The 25,129-nt window shown below is 30.1% G+C and overlaps 9 protein-coding genes across 9 annotated transcripts; 7 read left to right on the top strand and 2 right to left on the bottom strand.

The window, feature by feature from the left end:
• Positions 1–6,737: 6,737 nt before the first annotated feature.
• On the top strand, positions 6,738–7,268 carry GO595_007244 (actin; the record flags this gene model as incomplete). Its single annotated transcript, XM_067920687.1, has 1 exon — positions 6,738–7,268. One exon carries the CDS (start codon positions 6,738–6,740, stop codon positions 7,266–7,268), a length of 531 nt encoding a protein of 176 aa, XP_067772763.1.
• Positions 7,269–7,885: 617 nt separating this feature from the next.
• On the top strand, positions 7,886–8,593 carry GO595_007243 (secreted nuclease; the record flags this gene model as incomplete). Its single annotated transcript, XM_067920686.1, has 1 exon — positions 7,886–8,593. One exon carries the CDS (start codon positions 7,886–7,888, stop codon positions 8,591–8,593), a length of 708 nt encoding a protein of 235 aa, XP_067772762.1.
• Positions 8,594–8,815: 222 nt separating this feature from the next.
• Positions 8,816–9,763, top strand: GO595_007242 (CMGC family protein kinase; the record flags this gene model as incomplete). The annotated part of the gene is made up of 1 exon (XM_067920685.1): positions 8,816–9,763. One exon carries the CDS (start codon positions 8,816–8,818, stop codon positions 9,761–9,763), a length of 948 nt encoding a protein of 315 aa, XP_067772761.1.
• A 192-nt stretch (positions 9,764–9,955) lies between these two features.
• GO595_007241 (uncharacterized protein) lies at positions 9,956–10,498 on the bottom strand (the record flags this gene model as incomplete). The annotated part of the gene is made up of 1 exon (XM_067920684.1): positions 9,956–10,498. One exon carries the CDS (start codon positions 10,496–10,498, stop codon positions 9,956–9,958), a length of 543 nt encoding a protein of 180 aa, XP_067772760.1.
• Positions 10,499–10,892: 394 nt separating this feature from the next.
• Positions 10,893–11,582, top strand: GO595_007240 (SET domain-containing protein; the record flags this gene model as incomplete). The annotated part of the gene is made up of 1 exon (XM_067920682.1): positions 10,893–11,582. The coding sequence occupies one exon, from the start codon at positions 10,893–10,895 to the stop codon at positions 11,580–11,582; it is 690 nt and encodes a 229-aa protein (XP_067772759.1).
• A 3,192-nt stretch (positions 11,583–14,774) lies between these two features.
• Positions 14,775–15,461, top strand: GO595_007239 (33 kDa inner dynein arm light chain, axonemal; the record flags this gene model as incomplete). The annotated part of the gene is made up of 1 exon (XM_067920681.1): positions 14,775–15,461. The coding sequence occupies one exon, from the start codon at positions 14,775–14,777 to the stop codon at positions 15,459–15,461; it is 687 nt and encodes a 228-aa protein (XP_067772758.1).
• An 83-nt stretch (positions 15,462–15,544) lies between these two features.
• GO595_007238 (uncharacterized protein) lies at positions 15,545–17,068 on the top strand (the record flags this gene model as incomplete). Its single annotated transcript, XM_067920680.1, has 1 exon — positions 15,545–17,068. One exon carries the CDS (start codon positions 15,545–15,547, stop codon positions 17,066–17,068), a length of 1,524 nt encoding a protein of 507 aa, XP_067772757.1.
• A 282-nt stretch (positions 17,069–17,350) lies between these two features.
• Positions 17,351–19,173, top strand: GO595_007237 (uncharacterized protein; the record flags this gene model as incomplete). The annotated part of the gene is made up of 2 exons (XM_067920679.1): positions 17,351–18,396; positions 19,161–19,173. The coding sequence occupies 2 exons, from the start codon at positions 17,351–17,353 to the stop codon at positions 19,171–19,173; spliced, it is 1,059 nt and encodes a 352-aa protein (XP_067772756.1).
• Positions 19,174–20,643: 1,470 nt separating this feature from the next.
• Positions 20,644–22,476, bottom strand: GO595_007236 (leucine-rich repeat-containing protein 74A; the record flags this gene model as incomplete). The annotated part of the gene is made up of 1 exon (XM_067920678.1): positions 20,644–22,476. The coding sequence occupies one exon, from the start codon at positions 22,474–22,476 to the stop codon at positions 20,644–20,646; it is 1,833 nt and encodes a 610-aa protein (XP_067772755.1).
• Between the last annotated feature and the right edge of the window lie 2,653 nt (positions 22,477–25,129).

The raw sequence follows: 25,129 nt of genomic DNA, 5'->3' as shown, positions 1-25,129 counted from the left end.
TATAATTTCATTATCTTCATTAATTAAATATTTATGAAATGAGTTTAATGTTAATGGGAATTCTTTTAATTCTTTATTAAAGTTAATATATATATTAATATTAAATGATTTTGTGTTTTTTAAATAATTAATTATCGGTCCAATAGTTTGGAAATTTTTATTGAAAGGATTTAATATAACATTATAATTTAATAATGAGTCTTCATTATTATTATAATTATAAAGGATTGGTAATGTTTGATTAAACAAAGAATTAATATTTATTGGATATCTTTGGATATTATTATGCGTGAAATATCCATATAATAATGTTAAATATAATGAAAGTTCCGAATAAAAGTTATTATTAATGTTATCAACATCATTTAATATGACGTCATAATTAAATTCGATTTCTTCTTCTTTAAAAATGTTTTGTACAATCGATGTCGATCGATGATATTCCCATTGATATAAAACATTAAAATCTAATGACGTCCATTTATATATCGAATTTCCTTTAAGTCGAATAATTCGTCCATTTAATATAATTGTAATTTCATCAGATTTAAGTTGTATTAAATCATAAACAAATTGCGGTGCTTGTGGATTCATTATTAATGTTCCTTGGAATCCATTACAAAAAATCGCAATGCGTGAATCAGTTGTCATCTTATCACGTATAAATTCTTCCACTTCAGTAATAATATGATTTGATTCTGGTGAATTTGTTAAATTTTCTCCAATGAATATGAAAAATGTCGAATGTTTGATTACGTTTTCATTCGTTGTGGTATAATTATATCGAACTTGTTTGGCCCATAATAAAAATTCTTTTTGGATATAAAAACTTTGTGTTATTAAATTGATAAAATCAGATGATGTCTTATCAGTTCGTTGAATTATTGGATTATATCGTGGAAAAACATCATCACCATCAAAGATGATATCAATAGTATCTTTGGTTTTATTGTTAAATAAATGATTTGTAACTAAATTTCGTAATCGTGGTAATGATTTTATATAATATTTATCGATGTTTAATTCACCTCTTTTACCTGAATAGAAGCGGCCGTTAAAGAATAGACCGGGACCGTTTATATTCACTTTTTCAATATAATTACGTAACCGTCGAATATGTTTGGATTCTCGACTTTTGGGACTAAATAATTCATCAATGTTTTGCCATTTGGGTGATGAAGATTTGACCATCTGTTGATATATGGTTCTGTAATGGGTTTCTTTTAGCTTTTCTCCTTTTTGAAGAGATTTCTTAGTTGACAATAAAAATTGATGACCTTTCTCAACTCCATACTTAAGTCGTATATGTGCCCATGCATATAATACTCTCTTAGCAAATCTTGAATTATTTCTTGGGGTTACAATATATGAAAAACGAAATGGAACAGCTGTTCGAACTTGTTCATCCATCCACTCTAATGATTTCATATCGGAGTTATCAATGGGATCAATCAAAAATACGACATTAAAAAGATTTCTTCGAATTTTTTGGGGAATATCAGACATTAAAGAAGAGAGAGAAGTTGTCCAATTTCGATATGCATTTCCATATTCAATGTCATTTAACGAATACATAAAAGACGATCGACAATCAATAATATATTTGGTTGGAGGAATTTTGGCTGGCTGAGCATGAAGAGCTTTGCTTAGTGATTTCTTGGACAATCCAAAGTGTTCTGTAAGGATTTGAGCAATTCTAAGCTCATCAAGAGATTCTTGAATAATATGAAATATGTCTGGAGTTTTAATAATACGTCCATTAACATAAAGTGAGGTTGCTCCAGGAATAACGTAATCAGGTTTAGACATGATTTTAGATGTTAAACTTGGTGAATATGATACTTTAGATATATTTGATGCAAAAAGTGGAAAGTTTTGTAACACTTCAACTAACGTAGAGAATGGATCTGATGTAGATTTGCAGAATTGGATAAGTTGTGAAGGCAATTTTGATACTTGAGGAATTGATGATCCCGGAATTATATGCTTTTCTTTCATCAAAGGAGTGTCTTCGGACTCAGGACCATGTTTTATGTCTTCTTCTTTAAGGGTTGTATATGTCATTGAATAATTAAATGGTCGAAGTTCAATACCATAACCTCGAAATCGAACTGGCTCATCTGAAGGCTTTCCGATTGGTCGAAATATAAAGGAATAATATTCATTGTATTTTTCAATAAGGGTGAAAAATTCATAAATTGTGGAATTAGAAAGAGGTCCATAAATTATAATTGTATCTCTCATATCCCCATTCCTTGGTTCGAAAGGGAAAACAGTTGGACGACTTTTTTTTCGATTTTTAATCTCATTTTCTAATTGTTGGATTTGAGAATATTTTGTATCTGAAAGAATAGCAAAAATTTCATTAAAATCAGATGTATAATTTGAAGCTATTTGACGAAAGAATTCAATTCTTGGCGAATAAGCACGAGTTTCTAATGAAAGACGAAGTAATGATCTAAGTTCATCAGATAAAAAATCAAGAGAATATTTGTAAATTTGATCTATAGTTTGAGGTAAAACGTTATCTTTTTTAAGTCCTTGAATAAATGTCCAATAAGCTTCTCCATTTGCATCTGCGATAAAAACAACTGCTTCAGACAAAAGAGGTGTGTCAGCCCATGTTCCGTCAAGAGAAATAGTTAAGTTTCTGTCCTTTAATATTTGAAAGTTCCCTAAAATCCAAAAAACATTAAACAGAAACATTGCGCATTTTGTAAATAATTCAAAAAGGGTGAACGTTTATTTAATTGAAAGATGCACATTCATTATTTCATCCTTAAGGATAATGAAATAAAATTGTATGAAAACACGATAAAATGAGTTGATGAATACATAAAGATGGGGATCTAAACCATTCTTTGAACCTGCAAACATTCTCTTGCTGCGTTTGCATATATACATCAATGAAATAAGGAGCAACACCGAAAATTGATAAAAGAGTTAAATTACTAAACCTATGTTTATTAAGAAAGAAAAGATTTCAATTTAATATGTAAAAGTATTTAAAACAATAGAACAAAGAAAAATTATTTCACGTTTAAGAAAATTATTTATGAAACTGAGAATTAACCAGTTATATAAATTAGTAAAGCACAAAATAAAAATAGTATTTACTACGAAAAAGTTTACTATTATAATCTATTTCTTAGATTCATATTTTATATTGGGGTAACAAACTTTTGCTCCTTGAAATCTATTGCAAAAGGATCTTCATCAATTTCTTTTAATGCAGATGTGCCAGTAAAACTATTAAATTCATTTGATTTATAATCATAATCTTCGACAACTTCTTCATCATTAATTCTTTTTCTATGACTAAAGTATACGCTAACAACAATAATTACAATAATGATAACCACAACAGCAGCTGCAATTCCTGCAATAATTCCAATACTAAATTGTTCTTGTTTTTTAATTGTTGTTAAGATTTGTTGCTCATATACATAGAAGTAATTTGAATAATATTGTTGATATGTAGTAAAATGCATAATAGTATAATTATAAAAAATAAGTTCTGTATTAGTATAAGTTAATGTAGAATTTAACATTGATAAAATATAAGAATTTGAAAGATATGTATTTTCAAATGTCATAGATTGAGTAATAGCAATTGTATTTGTTGCTGATTGTACATATGTTACAACAATTGTATAAGTAATTTCTTCTATTTCTTCATTTATTGATTGTGTTGGTGTTGGATCTGGAACTTCAATTTGTATTAATGTTGGTTGATATGATAATTTATATGAATTTGATAAAATAAATGAATCTATCATAGTTAATGTAGGAGAGAGAGTAAGTGAATTTGAATTCATATTTGAATTAATTTGTATTAAATTATTTGATAGTGTTAATGATTGCGTTTGAGTCATTACATTTGATTCATAATATTCATAACTATCTGTTAATGATGGAGATATTGTTATTGATGAAGTTAATGTGATTGTTTCTGAGGGGAATATATTGTTTGAATATGTAAGCATTGATGACAATACCGGTGTATTTGATGGTGTATTTGTTATTGATTGAGTTGGCGATAAACTATAAGTTGATGATAAAGTTAATATACTTATAGATGAAGATACTTCAATATATGATCCTGTTAAAGTATTTGTTTGTTGTACAATTTCTGATAATGAAGTTATTAATGTTGGAGAATTTGTTATTGATGATGTTATTGAACTTATTTGTGAAGTTATTGATGTCTTTACTTGGGTGCTTGATTGAGAAAATGTATCACTTTGAGTATTTGTATATGATTGAGTTGTTGTGCTTATTTGTGACTTTGTTATTGATGAAGTTAGAGTTTGAGTTATTATATATGTATTCGATTGGTATGAAGTACGTGTTAAAGATTGAGTATTTGATGGAACCATTGTTTTAGAAGATGTTTCACTATTTACATATGTAAGAGTTTGAACAACAGTTGTTATTGAAAAATAATAAGTATAATATTTCCATGTATATGATCCTGTATCAATAAACACTTTTCGTTTAATTCCAGAAATCATTGATGGGGGAACACCAGATCTTGCCTTAATATTTTTGTTGTCTTGTAAAGGAGAATATATTAATGTCATTAACTTATTATTTCTTTTCTTGTTTGCTTTATTTCCCATCATCACCATAGTTGGTATCAATACGGGAACATATGTTGATGACCTGGATATACTAACAGTTATTGAATATGAATCAGTGTATGTTTCACTTAATGTTACTGATGATGTATATGAGGTTATGTAAGTTGTGGATGGTACATATACTGAAGAATATGATGTGGTTACTGTTGATTTATATGTATTAGATAAAGTTGGTGTAATTGCTGAAACATATGTAAGAACAACTGTTTTAGTTAGAGTGGTTGTTGTTGTTTTTGAATATGTATATGTAATGGAATTTGTTAAAGTACTAACAAGAGAAGGAACAAGTGTATATGATCCAACATAAGATGATATCAATGTTTGAAAACTTACAATTGTTTGCGTTGTATAAGGAACAGAAGTACTGACTAGGATTATTGAATTTGATGAAACATATGACAAATAACTTGAGCTTGTATATGATGTCACAAATGTACTTGATTGAATATATGATGGAGATGATGTAACTGAATTTATGATGGTTTGAGTGTATGAGGTCAAATATGTATACGAAGATATATATGTGATTGAAAGTGAATATGTATCAACATTTGTTAGAGTATTTGAAGGAACTTGAGTAGAAGTAAGTGATTTTGAAATTGAATTTCCTAATGAATAACTTTCCACCATTGTATTCGTTCCTACAAGTGTCTGCGAAGGCATTTGAGTAATAGAAATTGTGTATGTATATGACGAAGATAGTGTATTTGAAGGAACATATGTTTCTTGAATTGTCGGAACATTGGAAATAGAACTTGAAAATCCTAAAGCATTAACCTTAGTAAATGACAATTGGCTTGTGTAACCAATAAAGAATATGGAGATGAAAAATATTTTGGCGCACATGAAGTGATTTGGAAGAAGGATGTTTGAACAGCTGAATTGAATATAAATCAAAACTCATGTAACGTTTTCAATTGATTTCACAAAAGTCTGTGAATTTTGAGAAGTATACTCGATGTTGTCAACGATAATTTTTGGAAAAATTTTGAGGTTTTATCCAATGACCCTATAAAATGGGTCATGCTGTATTAAAGAAAAGGTAAATTAACCAATTTTTTATGAAACATTTCTCGAGTCATGGTTCATTGTTAACAAGTCTTCCATTCCTTCTCTTTCAATAAATTTCAAAATTAATTTCAAACATTTTCCAACTAATTTTTATATAACATTAATTTACAATTTTCTTATCATGTGGATAATGAAATATCATTTCGATGGGATTGAAAATAGAACTTTAATTTTTTGAATTAATTTAAAATTTATTAAGTAAATGAAATTCCATTAAAATATTATTTCCAATTGTTTGGATAGATGTAATGTTACACTCATTTTCACCAATAATCATATATGATTTCCAAAACACAAAACCAAAAAGTTTGTGAAACCAGAAAACGTTATCGTATTGACACTTTTTGATAAAGATAAAAATCTCTGGTCAACATCCAACGCTCAAATGTTCAATCACACTCCTCATGATGTTGCTTCCCACACCCTGAATCTGCAACATTACATATTATCATAATTATATTAAGAAATCTTTTTTTGGATCCTGAATCATTCAGAACAACATTCCCACTTCATTCTTATGTGCTACCAAAGTTATATTTATATCAATGGGTTAATTTTCTTTTTCCTTATTTTTCCAATCAACATGAAACAATTTTTTAATTATTTTTTGTGAGGAACCATCAAAAAAGCAAATGCTTTGTGTTTTGCTCATTCCAAAATAGAATCCTGAATTTTCGTGTTTCCTTCTGAAAAATTTACAACCAAATTATTTCTTTGTGCGTTGGATTCAAATTTCTGTTTTAACTCAATACTTTCTGAAGCATTAAAAAGTTTCTTTTATTTACGTCAAATAACTTACGGTTATTTTCTTCTTTCTTTATCTGTGTCACTTCATCTTTTTAATGAACGGGAACTTCCAGACAATTGTTGTTGATAATGGGTCAAAGTTCATCAAGGCAGGCTATGCAGGATACGAACAGCCCACTATAATTAGCAACGACGACTGGTCATCCCAAATATCCAAATAATCAGTTGCCCAATCAAGGAGTATATATTGGTACTGAAGCTGAATCTATATATGGAATGCTCAATCTTTACCATCCAATCAGCCATGGACATATTACAAATTGGGATGAAATGGAAAAGATCTGGAGATGTAGCTACATCTTTAAAAACCAACTTCAAGTTGATCCACCATTATCCAATGTATTAATGTCCGAGCCAATAAGTATCCGAAATCATTCAACATCCAAATTGCCCATTCGGAATAGTGAGATGATGATGCAGATCATATTTGAAACATATAACTTCAGAGGGTTTTTTATTCTGTTGCAACCGAATCTTGCATTGTATGATTCATGTCGTACGTCTGGTATTGTTTTAGAGTCTGGCGATGGAATTACGCAGGTTTTCCCAATGATTGAAGGGCGCATCATGACAAAAGCTTTGGCATGCACCAACCTCGCAGGGAGTGATGTAACCACATATCTACAAGAAGAAACAATGCGAAATCAAACAATTAATCAATACATCCCGAAGTCATACTTTAATAGCATCAAAGAAAACCATGCGTATGTTGCACTTGATTATAATTTGGCGACAACAACAACATAATGCGATCTCTTGTTTACACAATCTGATGGAAGTACAATCAAATTCGGAAAAGAACAATTTCAATGTGCAGTTACATATCTTAATGGATTTAGTTATGACGGAATTGATCAAATTGTTTTTAACTCTATAAATGCTTACGTAATAAGCTTTATTCGAATATCATCCTCACTGGTGGTAACACTATGATTAAAGGATTCAAAGAACGCCTCGAGATGGAAATTAGAAACTAGGCGCCTAAAGGAACGAATGTTAAAGTTGTCCTTTCACCACAGCCGATGTATTCTGACTGGATTGGTGGTTCGATATTTGCAAGTCTTGATGTGTTCCCTCAAAGAATTATTACTCGCCAACAATACAATCAAGCAGGAATGTCTATTCTCAATTAAGAAACACCTCTGTGTCCTCTTCCTTAAAGAATTGGTCAATAAATCTTTAATGATCTTAATATTTATGATGTGGGACAAACAAACGATAAACAGTTATATAGAAAGTTCCATCGTTCTAAAAAACCAATTTCTGTGTGAATGCGAAAAGTGTCATGTTTTATAAAGCTTTTGTTGTATGCATTCAAATTCAATGGCTTCGGTTCAAAATTCAGATTGAGACTGTTAATTCGAATGCTTTTCTTCTTTCTTTCCCTTTCCTGCGAATACATCCAAACAAATGGCCTTAAAGGCGAGGCTTTAAGGCAGAAACTCAAGAAAGAATATTATGCACATACCGTATTCTCATATAACACTGCTCGTGTCTATATGTACAATGATGTTGACTGTACTGATGGACAAATGTTTTTGATGTACTCTGGTACTACATACCCTTGGAAATGTGGCAGAACTGAAAAGCCATCTGCAACTGATATCAACTGCGAACATAGTGTTCCTCAAAGTTTCTTTGATAAGAAGACCCCAATGGTTTCTGATATTCATCATCTCTATCCATCTGCTTCAAAAATCAATAGTGCAAGATCTGACTACCCATTTGAAGAAGTTGATTATAGTGAATGTATGAAGTTCTGTAGGGACCTGGAATGTTCAAAAACAAGACCATCAAATCCAGATGATTATTCTTGCTTAACATACAGTAGTTCTTTCATGCCAAGAGTTGAAGATCGTGGTCAAATTGCTCGTGGCATTCTTTACTTCTTCACAATGTATGACAACTATAGGTTATCTGATGTCGGAAAACTTAATACCTTCTTGAAATGGAATCGAGAACATCCACCAACACAACAAGAAATCACACGTAATGATAGGATCAACCAAACACAAGGAAACAGAAACCCATATGTTGATGATTATACATTAGCTGATCAAGCATGGGCTTAAAAATATTTGACTTATCGAATCTTTTTGTTATATTAAATTTCGAGAAAAGTGTTAATCGTAGCGTTTCTTATTTTTATTTGGAATTTGTTTGCTATGGAAATCTATTTCATGAGTTGTGGGTTCATTTCCTTCAATTTTGTAAACCACTCAACTGGCTTAGCCCAAAAACTTTTTGAATAGTTTATTTGAGGATTTTGGCCAGAATTTTTCTTCTGAGGGCTAATGGAAAGAAGAAAAAAGAAAGGCCCCAACCGAAAACGTCACATTCCAGAATACTTACCTTATGTCTCGTACTTAAAGTTTGATGAATGCATTGGTCATGGACATTTTTCTCATGTTTATCGTGGAACATATCATCAAAAAGAAGAAGTTGCAATAAAACTAATTGAAAGAGGAAGTGAATACCTAATTAATAATGAAGTTAAAATTTTGCAAACACTCAAAGGCGCACCACATGTTGTTCAATTATATGAAGTAATCGAAAAAGAAGAAACAATGTTGGTCTTTGAACTTCTTAAAGGAATCGATCCCAACCATCTCTTTGAACAATTTACAGTAAATCGAATACGTTTTTTAATAAGATCTGTTTTACAAGCACTTGACGCAGCACATTCATTAGGGATTGTTCATAGAGACGTTAAGCTCGGAAATATTCTAATCATGCATAATTTCACGGATGTGAAGCTCATTGATTGGGGTTGTGGATGCTTTGCGAATGAAGATATGTCTTCAAAAGCTGGTTCAAGGCATTGCAGGCCCCCTGAAATGTTATTGGGGTACACCAATTACGGTTACGGTTGTGATGTGTGGGCGGTTGGAGTGCTTATCTTCTACATTTTGACCCATGGCGATATTCCTTGGAAAGCTAGGTCAAGCCCTCAAACACTTATAATAATGTCAGAATATTTTGGTGGTAATGAGTTGGATAGAATTGCAGATCAAATTGGAATTCAAATTGATGATGACATTGATGATGAATTCGTTGATGAACCAATCAAATCACTGGAATCTGCCTTCGCACCAGAGCTTTCTCAAATTGTGGATGAAGGACTTGTGGATCTAATGAAAACATTGTTGAATATTGATTACACAAAAAGACCAACTGCAAAAGAAGCACTCAATCACCCATTCTTAAAGGATCAAACAAATCCACCAACAATAATCAAATAATATTATTAGGTCCGAAATAAATAGACTTCGAAATAACATAATTTGATACAAAATCGTTCACCACAAAAACCTCTTTCACCAAAGAATGAACCATTTGTGGTTGGTTCGATTTTTTGAAAATAAATTTATCTTTGATATTTATCGAAAAAAGCCCATTTAGATTTATTGGAAATTTCTTGAAAGCGTTTAAAATTAGCAGTAGTTGTGTTCATGGAGTAAAGCAGGAATCTTATCAACAAATGTTGCAAATCTTCTGTTGATTTCGACTGGAAGATCTTCGCTGAGCTGGAATGCCTTCTCGAGCTCTGCTCTTATGGACAAATAAAAATCAAGATGATCTTCTGCGAACTTTTCATATAATTGTTCTGTTAAAGATTGAAATGTTGAATATAATTTTGGTATCTGATCTTCATCCTCAACTGAATAAAAGAGACCAACTATAATATCATTTTTCATTGTCATTGCAAGATTCAAATTTGTGTTTTGAATACCAGCATTTGAATGTCGACTGACTTGGGGCATGGACTCTTCTCCAACCTTGAATGAAACCTGCCTTAGGCTTTCATTATCAAATTCTTTCGGAATCGACATCAATGTTTGGAAAAGTCTTGCAATTGCTTTATCTTCTTTAATATATGTCCATTCTGGTAGAGCATAATCGGCAAGGACTGTTCCACTGATGTTAGAAGCAATGACAATTCGCAAAATTTGGAAATCATTTTCGTGATTATTCATTTTTAATTTGAGTTTTGAAAAAGCAAAAAATTGACTGGGTTTGTTTCAATGTAAACATAAATGAAGAAGAAAACAATGGTTTTGAAGAACATAATTCTAATTATAACAAATGGATTTTCGGTGAACCTAATGAAAATATAAGCTCATTACAAAAAAATCTAGATTAAAATATTTTACTTCAATTTTCTATCTATTTTTAAAATCGAAAATTTTTCAATTTTGAATTAAATTGGATCAAGATCCCCAAAAAATAATCTTTTCATGAAAAAATTTGTTATAAAGCTAAAAAAATAATTAATCTCCTTTCTTCAATTTCATATCACATTTCTCTGAACAAATGTTTGCTCATCTTAGCTATAAAAAAGATCCACAAGTCAAAAATTATAAGCATGACATGTCGTGCTATGCACTGAATCCTCTAAAATATCGACCAACACCAGAGCAAATCACACAAACTCGTGCATGGTATTATTCAGAAAAAGAAAGAACCACTCCAATGCAACCTCAAGCTGAAACTCTTCAGAATGATACCATTGAAGAATTTGAACGCGTTCTTCGATCCAACTCTATGACATTACGATATGATCGTTCCATTATTCATCAATGGGGTGTTATTACAACACGTAAACACAAACTAGGCGATCCTTTGATTGAGTATGTTGGTGAATTAATCCGATTATCAGTTGTTGAAAAAAGACAAAAAATGTATGAACGCGAAGGTAACAATGGATCATATATTTTCCGTCTCTCTGATGATGTTTTTATTGATGCCACTCGGGTTGGAGGGAAAGCGCGCTTTATCAACCATAGTTGTGATCCAAATTGCGAAACAATTCTTGAAGAATTTTTTGGAGAGAAACACATAATAATTTGTGCAATTCGCGACATTGAACCCTATGAAGAACTTGTTTATGACTATAAAATAGAGTATGAACCAAAAGAAAAGCGTATAAAATGTTGTTGTGGTTCTCCAAGATGCAAAGGATGGCTGAATTGGAATGAATCATTTGACGAGGAAACAGAAACTGTGAAAGCGCAAAAAAGAGAAACTCCATATTCTAATATTAAGATATGTGATAACTAAATATTTTTGTTTGTTTCATATAAATTTTAGTGAAGAACATATGTAAACAATAGTATACAGGTTGCTGTTTGCAATTAGTATATAGAACGCGAGAACTTGGAATAAAATTTCAAGGATTTATGGTGGTTTACGATCAAAATCCAAACAAATGAAATATTTATAAATAACAATGTCTTCTCCAAAAAATCAAGGAAAAGAATACTTAAACATAGTAGTATTTATTGAAGACACCATTTTCAATTTAAGAGAAGAAAATATTGAATCATCCCTCCAAAAAATCATCTCATTATTTGATGGAAATAATCCATTTTCTTTTTGTTTTCTCATATGTAGAATCACATTTTCTTTTTATTATTCCCGAACATGTGATGTAAATATGCTTCTACACTTTTTATCTGAAGTTGGTAAGCATTTTAACAAAAATGGCTTAAATATCTTTGATATTTTTTTGTTTCTTCTAAATACATTTTTTTCTCATAAAGGGGCACATTACCTTCTCGAAATGATGGTTGAAAAGAATCTTATTTCTTCTAAAGTTATTGAAAATAAGAATTCATTATATTACATTCATTATAAAACAGAAAATGAAATTAAAGAATTAAATTTTATACAGCCAACGATGGATGATTTTTTTGACGAAGATAATATTGAATCGATTTGGTTTTATCTTATTGTAAATCATAGTATTCTTTCTAAGAATAATTGGGAACTTCATAAGAAATATATGAAAGAAGGAATTAATCCAAATGAAATTTCAAAAATAATTCGAAATGATGAAATCGAAAAACTTCAAGAAATATCAACACAAAATGATTTTGATATTAATCAAATAATTGAACCATCTCCATATGAAAGATGTTCATTTATTAATCAAAATAATGTTTCGTTAATTGATTATGCAGCATTTTTTGGATCTATTAAATGTTTTAAATATTTAATGTTAAATGGCGCTAATACATCAAATACAATTGTTTTTGCTGTTGCAGGTGGAAACATCGAAATTCTTCATCTTTGTGAGCAAACGCATGAGTTATATGAAGAATTATGTAAATTTGCAATTATTTTTCATCGAAATGATATATTTTACTATGTTTATAATAAAATTGAGGTTAATTATAAGGTAATATATATGAGTTTATGTATTTCTTTAAGTAATTATGAGATTCTTTCGTTTTTTATAAAAGAAGAATATAAAATCAATGATATATTAATGCATAATTTAGTTGTTAATGGAAATATAAATCTTATTGAAGAGTTTAAAAATGAAAATAATTTTCCTGATTCAATGTTCGTATCAACTGTAAAATCTCGGAATATTGAGCTAGTTAAATATTTTATGAAGCAAAATAGCTATGATATTAATGTAAAATATATTAATTATTTTTATTTATAATTTTAAAATAATATTTGGAAATTATTTAAATTATTTGAAACAGCACTTATGATTGCATCTGAAAATGACCAAATAGAAATAGTTAAATTGCTTCTTGAGCACGAAGGAATTGATATTAATGCTAAAGATATTTATATGCTTTATTTTATATTTGCATTAATAATTTGATAATTCAAAGTAATATTTGGAAATTATTTAAATTATTTAATACAGCACTTATTAGAGCATCTTGGAATGGTAATACAGAAATAGTCAAATTACTTCTTGAACAAGAAGGAATTGATATTAATGCTAAAGATATTTATATGCTTTATTTGATATTTATTTTAATAATTTGATATACCAAAATAATATTTGGGAATTATTTAAATTATTTAAAACAGCGCTTATGTATGCATCTTCAAATGGTCATACAGAAATAGTTAAATTACTTCTTGAACAAGAAGGAATTGATATTAATGCTAAAAATATTTATTTGTTTTATTTGATATTTATTTTAATAATTTGGTATTTCAAAATAATATTTGGAAATTATTTATATTATTTGAAACAGCACTTATGATTGCATCTTCATATAATAATATAGAAATAGTCAAATTACTTCTTGAACAAGAAGGAATTGATATTAATGCTAAAGATAATTTTTGCTTTCATATTTTGGTATTTCAAAATATTATTCGGAAATAATTTCAAATTTTTAATTCAGCACTTATGTATGCATCTTCAAATGGTCATACAGAAATAGTCAAATTACTTCTTGAACAAGAAGGAATTGATATTAATGCTAAAAATATTTATTTGTTTTATTTGATATTTATTTTAATATTTTGATATTTCAAAATAATATTTGGAAATTACTTCAAATTTTTAATTCAGCACTTATGTATGCATCTTCAAATGGTTATACAGAAATAGTTAAATTACTTCTTAAACAAGAAGGAATATTGTGTACCAATTGATATTAATGTTAATATATATTTTTAGTCATAAAATCAAAATATCTTATTTGTCATTCTCTTACTTATATCTACACAAGCAAAAAAAAAAGACCGCACGAGGGCAGCAGCCAAATAAACTCAGAAAAACTAGAGGGAAATGTGCTCAAATTTTGTTTGCTTTTTAACGGTTGGATTTTTATTTCAATTTTCTGAACTTTTGCTATCGGAGTTCACATTTCATATCTTAAATATCCGTTAATCAGGGATGATATAGCACTTTTCCATATAGAAATAACATTAAATACTTTATAAAGTATTCAAATTTCATTCAAAAAGTTTAACTTTCTTTCTCCCATGGCGGAGGCAAAAATGGACTTTGGGAGAAATTTGCTAACTATAATCTATAATTTAATGTACAGCAACACAAATTTTAAATTAAGGAAAGTTTATAATAAATTTAAAGGAAACAAAATACAAACAATCAATTCCATCAAAGACAAAAGGAGAATCAATAGATCAATTACTTTCGACACAGCAAACCAAGAGAAACAAAATTTGGTGTATGAAGAAGATTTTAAATGGGAAAAATTGGAAGTGTACACTTAAGGGGGGTGGAGGAAACCGTCAAAAACGATACTGTAAATTGAAACAATAACGATTATAATCAATTTAAATTCAAACAAAATATAAAATTATAATATCTAGAAATATAACAGAAGAAATTCAAAAATACATTATGTTTGGAATAAACAGCTTTGGTTTATTACCATATTATTATTATAAAGAAATCTTTTGAAAATTGTTGTTTCTGAACTCTTTTTAACCGTTTTTGCTTCCAGGTTTGTACGTTTTTTGCTTAAAATGAAAGAAAAAACAAAAGAAACCCTCTTGAAATATGATGTTCCAGTTTTGGCCGCGTCTGCAATGAAAAAAACGAAGAAAACTGAGCAAACAAGCGATTCACTTACTCGTGATGTTTTAAATTCAATTTTACCCCCACGTGAATTCACAGAAAATGGACAAGATTATATTCAATATGTAAGCTCAACTCCAGCATCTAGAACAGATGTTATCCATCTTCAGCAAGAACTTGAAAAAATGATATCTCAAAGAAAAGCACGTGAGTCAGGAATTTGTCCAGTTAGATCACAAATCTATGGACAATGTTTTGATGAAATCATACGTCAAGTTACCATTGATTGTTCAGCTCGTGGATTACTTCTCGTTCGTGTGCGTGATGAGCTACGGATAACAATTGCCGCTTATCAAGCACTCTATGAATCTGCTATAACATGGGGCATGAAAAAAGCAACACAAGTTGAACAAGGCAAAGATGAAGTTGAAGCAGAAAATATAAAATTGAAAGAAGAAAAAAGTCAATTAGAACTTAAAGCAGCAGAACTTCAAGCAAAAATAGAAAGCATTGAAAAAAGAGAAGAAGATTACAGAATTCAGAAGGAGAAGGAACATGCAGATGAAGTCTCATTTCTCAAGAGACAAACAGCCCAATTAAAAGCCCAGCTTGAGCAGATGCTGGCAGCAAAATAAATATCAAACACTTTTCATTAGTAAATGTTATTTTTGTTAACGGACACCTTTACAAAAAACCATCATTTATAAAAAAGTGTCAAATGTCATTTGGTGGCACAACAGCCTGGGGCCAGAAAACCACAAATCAGTGGGCAAACGCAACAAATTCTTCCTGGAACTCTAACGCCAAAGATAACAAAGAAGGTTCTCGAACCTCTACATCAAAATGGGGGCAAAATACAACTTGGACTTACGGCCAAAGTGGATTTGGTACTAGTACCCAAGGTGGACAAAAAAAACAATCATTTGCCACTCAAAAAACATTCACAAAGAGTAAATTAGGTGGATGGGGTGTAAAAGTCGAACAGCAAACAACAGGTTATGGAACGACTGGATTTGGTTTTACAAGTTTTGGAACGAATGGTTTTGGAAAGAGTAATTTTGGTACTACAAGTTTTGGAACGAATGGTTGGAAAGCAGGATCTACTTTTGGGACCCAACAAGATTTTCAGGTACCAATAACAACCAAAGGCTTCCCATTTAAAGAATCTGAGCAAGAAGATGGTCAAGAGAGAAATCGAGTAGTTTATCATTCCAAACACATTAGTGTCCTTGAACTGTTCGCTTGCTATACAGTTGAAGAACTTCGATTTTATGATTATGTCAAAACGGGAAAACTTAGTGCACCTTGGCAGGCAACAACAATAAGTACTGGTCTTGGAACACAATTTTCTTTCGGGAAAACAAGTACAGAAACAGGTGGCCTAGGATTTGCCCAACAAGCTCCCGCTGAAACTGTATCCAAATTTTGGTATAATGTTCCAATTGAACAATGGAAACAGATTCCAGATTTTTCGAAAAAAGAAGAAAAAAAGGAAGAAACGTCGACAAATTATTCCCAAACGTATGGAGATCTTCCACAAAATCAATACACAACTCTTAGCCATAGGTCTGAAATCGAAATTCCAAAGCCGCTCGAAGAATATACCCTAAAAGGATTCAACAAATTCGGGACAATCGGTTATCAGCTTAGTCAACGTGCGCCACCAAAGAGTAAAACTATTGGCGCAGACAAATTGGATACATCTAGCTCTGGAAATGCTCAAGCCACAACAACACTGGGAACAATAACAAGGACAACAACTCAAACCACAAGCGCCAGAACAAATCAAACACCCCTTGATACAATCTCTTATTACCCACAAGGAGCACTTCAATTCTCCCAAAACCAGCCATTCATTGTGAGCCTACAAAAGAATCTGAAAGATTCCGATTTCTCTGTCTCATTGCTGACAACAATGACATTTTTGTCAGATTTCAGTTTACAAAGTGAAGACGATAAAAAAACGTTTAAAATAACAGCCAAACAACCGACCAAACAGGAAATAACCGTAGACTTTTCTATTGAAAAAGTGGAGCTAGTTCCAAAGAATAGTATTGTATTTGTTGATACTAGAATAACTCAGCAAAATCAAGAGGAAGAAAAAGAAGCAAATATAGCATTCGAATTAATATCTAAGAGTGAAGCTTTGAAACCACAAATACTTAAGCAACAGAATGGTTCAGTCGTTATAATGACATATACAAGTTGCCTCCCTATTTCAATCATATTTACAATCAAATAATTATAAAAATAAAATGTATTTTTTTTTTTAATAATTATTAAAATCAAAAGTAAAACATTATATCTTTAAAATTTCAAAGAACTACAAAGATATTAATGGTATGCGAAGATAATCTTTCATGAAGTTCATTTGGTAAATATTTTTAATAAAATTTATGTTTTCTTGTGGTGATCATTTCTAGCGAGAAAATTAAATGTTAAATAATCGTTTCCATTGAAAATGATATCATAGAATAGTCACTTTTTTATCGTCGCATTGAAACAGTTAATAAACGGCTATAAAATGGATTTGCTGCTCTCTGAAGTAATCCAGCCAACAGGAGCGAATGATGCATGTATAATACAATCTTTCATGCCTACTTTAGATGTGTTAGCAATTGCACAAGGAGATAGAATTATTATTTATCCAATGGAAGATGGATTTATTGGAGAACCAAATTCTTTTCAAGTTTATGGTGAAATTGAAAAAATAGTACCAATTCAAATGTCATATGGGGAATCTGGAATGATGTTAATTTTAAATGATTTAAGAACTTGTATTTTACAAAATGATCCTGATTCAGATTCAATCAAAATTAAAACTTTAGCAACTGGTAATTTAACACCAACAAGCAATTTCCCTCGAACACCAATTAAGATAGCAACTCATCCAACAGCAATTGTTATTAAATACACAAATTTCACAATTGAAGTTTTTCCAATTTCTTCACATTGTACACTTGACCCTCCACTTCCAATAACTATTGGATGTAAACGCATCATAGATTTTGCATTTGTTGGCCCAACATCTAAAGTTACCAGACTTGCAATTTTATCTGAAGAATTTAATACGCCACCAATTTTACGTGTTATAGATATCGACCTTATGAATAGTTCTTTCACATCTGACCCTTCTATGGACGTTACTTTACCCAATGACACATACAAGATAATTCCATATGATCCAGAAAACTCATCATTAATCATTGCCTTTTCATCTCAGCAAGCCATACGCATAATGTATGATGGTTTAACTCCCACCACAACCACTGCTACTATTTTCACTCCATATCAAATAATTGATATGTTTCCGATGAGTCACAATTTTTATGTTTCCATTGATTCTCATCTCACGATGAGGTATGCTAAAATTGAAGAGCAAGGACCTGTTCATTTTGTTGATTTTGGAATATCTGTACCACAACCAATTTCTTCGGTATCAATTTCATCATCTCTTGCATTTATTGCATCAAATGATAGTGATTCTGTTTTATATAATATTGATCAAGAATCACTTCCATGCACTGTTCGTGAGCTCGAGACCTTCAAAAGCACAGGTGGCACTTTTTCGTTTGAATATTTTGATAACAAAATTTTTACATTTTATCAAAGAGCAATATCAACCTCAGAAAAAATGGTATCGTTAAAACAGTTAGTGAAAATAGGGTGCCCCAATTGCACCAAAGTTTTTACGTTTGAATACAATGGTTTATTATGTTGTATTGTAACGAATGGAATAATTTCTAATATAATTGCAATGAATGATATTGGTGAATTTTTTGAACTTAGTGATTGTCATATTGATTATAATCTTCCGACAATTGAATTTTTGCAAATTGAAGATAACAAATTTGTTCAAATCACAATTAAAAGTATTATAATATTTGACAATAATAATGTTATTACAACTATTGATATTCAAGACGAAATTATATCAGCTTCAATCACCAAAACGAATATAATATTATCGTTAAATAACTCGATACTTATTTATAAATTAAATGATGACAATATAATTTTATTAAAGACATTAACAATGAATGATGAAATATTTAATAGCGTCACAATATCAGACAAATATTTTGTATATTCGACAACTTCTTCTGTATATATTCATTCATTAGAAACATATCAACAAATTTCCCAAATCGAAATTGAATACACAAAAGAAATGTTATTACTTAATAATAATCTTTATGTAATTAACATATCGAATAAGATAATAAAAGTATTAATTCCAACCAAAAACATAACAAATTTATATAGCGAAGGATTTTATAGTTCATTTACTAAATTAACAAATAAATCCGCAATTATTTGTGGCTCTAAACCAGTTTTAATTCATAATGATGAAATAATTTCAATTGATTCGCCTTCATTTATATCAGCTTCTTATATTGATGGACAACTTTTTGTTGTTGATTCTGATTCATTAATAATGACAATGTTATCAAACACATTAAATTACAAAAATATTTTTTACGCTAAAAATGGTATATTTAGAATCCATAAAATTGATAATTATTATCTAACTGTATATAAAGTAGATAATAAATATTATTTCTATTTGACAAAGAACTTATTCGAAGCAGAACATAAAATTAAACCTTTTTATAAAATAGAAAACAATAATTATTACGCAGGTTTCCATTCGGAGGGCCCCAATTTTTCAATTTGTTCTAATCGTATTTTTGTCAGATTTAGAATTGTAAATGGTAAACCAGTCAAATTGGGTGAACATCAAACGTTTAAATTGAATTTATTCCGATCGGGGAAATTCAAAGGTTTTGTGTACTTTCAATTTGAAAGAGAAATTCAGTTTGGGGCCGTTAATTATAACAGTGAACAAGTTGAAAATATCTCATTCACCACATTGAAGTTTAATTTAATTAAACGAATTGGAACTAGTAAAAAGTTATTTATTATTAGTTCTGATTATGATATTTATGTTTATAAAGAAGAATTTAATCAATTGATTCAACTTCCATCATTTAAATCTCAAGAAAAAATTTCCGCAATTTCAGCATTAGATATGTTCATAATATATGGAACAGAAACAGGTAATGTTTATCAGCTAAACGTGGTTCAAGAGTTTAATACAAATAATTACGCAACTGAAATCGATAACCAATTTAACATCGGCGAAAAAATTACAAAAATAGATTCAATAGGAGACCGTTTAGTTTTGATAGGAACCGATAAAGGAACGGTTTTGACACTCGAAATAGAAAAATTTGATTTCGAATTTAAAGAACTTTATCAAATATTGGAAAATAAAATGAAATCTGTTGGAGGATTCAGTAAGACTATGCAGAGGTGCGTAATGAGAGGTAGGTGTATAGCAGCAAATAGACAAATTATTGAAATCGATTTTATAAAAGAATTCAGAAAATTACCAAACAATGAAAAGAGCGAATTACTTAAAGGGACTAAATTCACCGTGGAAATGGCAATGGAAATGACTTCGTTTGTAGATTTCAAGATATAAATTTATCAATAAATATTTTGTTAATTTGTATAAATCGATTTTTATTTATTGCTTCACAGACAACGCATTTATCATATTTCTTCGCATGAGTTACCTTAAAGAGTTTTCGTGAATATCCTGGAAAATTATTTTTTTTTCAGGAAAAGAGTCTATTTACGAAATCACTGCCTATTCGTAACACATCGAACATGTTTTTACTAAGAATTATGTGAACAATTATTCTGAATTAAAATTTCATAAAATTGCTTCAATTGAATATGTTATTAATAACAAAAAATCTTTATACAACAGATGACATATAATGTAAAGCACATTCATTAATTATTTATTTATACATTTTTTGCGTTGTTATCCTCATTTTCCAACAATTTATTTGTGATCGCCGGCCAATTTTCGATTATCCCGTCCGAGTACAAATAAATTTCCGTCAACATTGGGAACACAAATGACTCCAAAACGCATTCCGTGCCATCTCCGCAGAGTAGCTCATACAGTTCGCGCACCATTTCGCCGCAAACTTTCTTCACTTCTTCATCAAGTGGCGGATCTGGACTTTTATACTTTTGGAACAAAGAGCTCTCAAACTCGACCCTGCGAAGGGTTGTGTTGCCCCGAAGGTGTTGGATGATATGGTTCACGTCAGAGCATGTGATCGATCCTTCAATATGTAAATTTTCCAAATGACAATTTTGCTCAAGAAGAGTGCCGATAAGAATGGCAAAAAGATGGAGAGTCATTTCCTGAATCTCTTTACTTTCAAATGTGATGTCAATTGATCGCGGACATTTATCGATATCATTGACAAGAAACTCAAAATAACTTTGGAATGATAATAAATTAAACCGGTTCCGATCGAGGTTGATATTATGTATGTATGCACCTTTTTCTAGGAACTTAAGAAGGAAATCAATTGTCGTAGAATGAAGATCATTATTAGAAAGATTCATTTCAAGGAATTCACCAGGATCTAGATGCTGTAGAAATTGTTGGATAACATCATCGCCAAATTTCATATCATGAAAATTGATTTTTCGAAGATGATGGCCATTGAATTTAGAAATATTAAAAACCTCAGCAAGGAGAGCTCCGGATAAAACAGGAGACTTCCATTCGAAAACATCTGTTGGTGATTCTAATTCAAATTGGGGAATATGTAAAAGCCAAGTGTTTCGGGTATAACCGAAATCATGAAGTGAAATCGTGACGGTTTTTTCAATGCCATTAAGTGACTGTTTAAGCTCTGAAATCGATTCTGGACTCAAAAAGCCGATACGAACGTCATCAAGAAAACGATTCGCTTTGATGAGCTCGATAAGAGATTTAAGATGCGTTGACCAAGTAATTTCTCGAACACTTTCCCAAGATATCGGAAGCTGATTGAAATTAAGCGCATCTATTAGAAGCGTCGTTAAAGGTTTTCCGCAAAGAATTAAAAGTAGTTCATCTAAAAAAGCTTCGTTTACTTTGCAGCCACTAATGCTTAGCTGAACAAGGTTCGGAGCGGAGTTTAAAAAAGTTATCAAATTTTGAATGTCAATAATGTTGTATCCAATGTCAAGCATTGTAAGTGTTTGACATCCACGAAGTTTCTCAAGAAGATAGTTGGTGCCTTCTTGCCAGATTTGATTGTCGCTAATGCAAAGAGACTCAAGTTGAAGATTTGGAAAAAGATTCCCTAGTGCAATAGCACCTTTGTCATAAATTGTATTGGAATCAATACGAAGATGCTTTATGTTTGTGTTTTGCTTAAAACCTTCAAAAAGTTCGATGCTTGATAGATCATCAATTTGACATCCAACAAGACTAAGTAATTGTAATGGTGGATTTTCTGAAATTGAGTGAGATAGAGTGCGACAGCATTCAATATCTAATAAATTATCGTCTACATAAAATTCATATAATTTTGAACTTGCAATAGCATCAAATATTATTTTTGTGCTATTATGATTCATGTGACATTGAATTACTGAGAGAGAAGTAAGGGAAAATTGTGGATCTCGTAAATTTGATGCAATTAAATTTGCACAATTTTCATCAATATGATTACTTGAAAGATCAAGATGTGTTACATTCTGTGTAAATTGATTTTGGAGGAATTTGAGTGTTGATTGGCTGAACATATAACGATTTGAGGCATCAACAACGTTTTGTTGTTCATCCATATCAAAAAAGTGCCACTCTAATGAGCGATTTGTTGGGAAAAATGCCCAAACAACGCCCATTAGAACAACGTTACATTAAAAGAAAAACTTTTGTAAAACCATTTATCCCAAATCACACTAAAAAAACAAAGCAAGTTATTAAAAAGATAAAATCCGAAATCCAAATTGCACCAAAATCATATTCATTCCTAACATGCTCTATTCTTTTTGTTGCAACATTTTTTTACATTATTTTTGCGAAGCAAAAAAAATCATCTTATATTCAAAAACCAAATGAAAATTATAAATCATCTTTTTTGCTCGAAAGTTTCTTTATAAATCTTGAAAGCAAATGTCCTAAGATTACTTATGTCAAATCGGTGCTTGCAAGCTTAATAATTGTATTTGAATGTGCAATTATTTCATCAGGATCCAATAATATTTATCAATCTTTTCTTTTTTCACTATCATCACTTTGTGATTCTTTCCTTGTGAACACGATTACACAATCTTATTCATTTTCTTTTCTTCTATTAATTTTTATCATTTCAATATATCTACTCACATCATTTACACATGTACAAAATCGTGCCTTGCGGCTTTTATGCTTTACAGTTTCTATCCTTTTAGCCTCTATTTGTGTTACTTTTAGAATTGAATTCTTTATCATGTTTATACCAATTCTTGGAATATACATAGTATCCATTAATTCTTTGCTCTCTATACTTATTCCATTGCTTTCTATCTGTTTAAGCATTGGATTTATCATTTTTGTTGATCAAAAGATTGGAATTCCTCAAATTGTTATGAACAAAATCGATGCGAAAGAACTTATAAAATGTTTTATCGAAAACGATTTTAATTCATTAATAGTTCCTTTATTGATGGTCCCGATTTTTTGGCCTTTTATGACTTCTTTTGATATCAAAGGCTTTGCTTTTGTTTTGTTTTTGTTCTTTGCTGTGATTTGTGTGTTTTTGTTTTCGATTTCATCTCAAGATGATACATGTTTAATGAGAGCATTGATCGGAAGAATATTTGTAGCAATTGGATCCGGATTTGTATTGTGCCACCAAACAAAACGAAGAAGTTTCGTTCTTGTTTTAATTGTTTTGGTTGTTACGTTTTTCAATTTTTATTTCTTGAAAATGAATTTGTTCACTTTGGCGTCAGAAGTTAGAAAGCATATAAAATATTAAATATTATGTTAATGATTTACTTTTATTTAAAATAATTTCATATGAAAACATGCGAGAAAAGCAAAAAGGTTTTTATGACATTTGATGTGAAATATAAATTTTCATTCAAAAAACCGTTTGGTAAAATTTTGGGGAAAATGCTTGAAAATGAGGAACTCGATGATATAAGAATAGATAACAACGACATGTCAAATATATATGATACCAAAAATAGACCAATATTTTATTCAATAGTGGCAGGAATTTTTATTTCTGTCATGATAACATTTTTTTTCAAAAATGACAAATCAACAATTTTTGCACTATTATTTATTTTGTTTGTTTTAGGAGCCACATCTTTTTCAACTGTGTTTATTTCAAATGACAAAAACTTACGAAAATTTGCATTTAATATTTTTGCTTCTTGTATCTCCGCCTGCATTACCTCAACCATTTGTTATTTAATTTTACTAAAATAAAAACAAGAAGTTGAAATATCGGAAAATTCAAATAATATATCAAGTTAAAGTTGATCTGTTTTCAAGAGACTGGGCTAACACTTTCAATAAGAAGTAGCGTGTTGAGAGTATTTTGCAATGTTGGTGAAATTTTTCACATTTCTCATCAATAAATTTTAGTAATTTACCACCACTCAAATACACATATTCTTTTTAATTCAAATACGAAACATAAAAAGAGAAATGTGATTTCTAATTTTTTGTTTACATTTAATATAGATTTAATAAAAGAATCGCTTTGTATAAATTCTTTTCTGGAAAAATCAACGAAAACTGAGTGTCAAAAAGCGCAGACTTGTGCTTTATTCTCCGATTTCCTGATGGCGTTAAAGAAAATGAGGGGCTTTGGGGTATGTTAATATTGGGAAGAAACGAAATTAATGCTGTCAACAAATATTAATCAAAGGCTTGTAAAATTGTATGTTTTGTTCCCATTCAAGTGCTATATAATGTGCAGTTCATGCTTGACCAACGAAAAATAATTCTGTCTACACTTCAATGTATTTATTATTATGGTGAAACATCAATTGATAGCAAGAAATGCATTTGATTATATCAATGCAACATCAGTTATGACAAGGGAAACAATATTCATGTAACATTTGGAAGTTTAAATGTTAGATTTGATGAGGGCAAAGAGAAAAAATATACTAGAGAGTTAACTTATTCATGATGAATGAAAAAAACATTTCATATATTATAGTACAATGAAATAAGAAACACATACACCACATACACAACAAACAGTACAAACTCAAAGTTAAAACAGAGCTCTTTTATAAAAAATGAAGCTTATGTAAGTTATACAAGAACATTAAAAATAAGTAAAGAAGAAGCCGAGAACGCAAATGAAAGTTTGCAAAGAAGTAACACAAATTCCTTGTATACACACGTAAAATGTTCGATAAGTTTTCTTGTATTCCGATATATAGATCTATATATTGATGTTTTATTCAAAGGGTTTAAACATTTGGAATA

The sequence above is a fragment of the Histomonas meleagridis genome (assembly GCF_020186115.1).
Source record: "Histomonas meleagridis strain 2922-C6/04-10x chromosome Unknown contig_51, whole genome shotgun sequence".
NCBI classification, from domain to species: domain Eukaryota; phylum Parabasalia; order Tritrichomonadida; family Dientamoebidae; genus Histomonas; species Histomonas meleagridis.
This window is presented reverse-complemented; position numbering and strand designations above follow the sequence as displayed.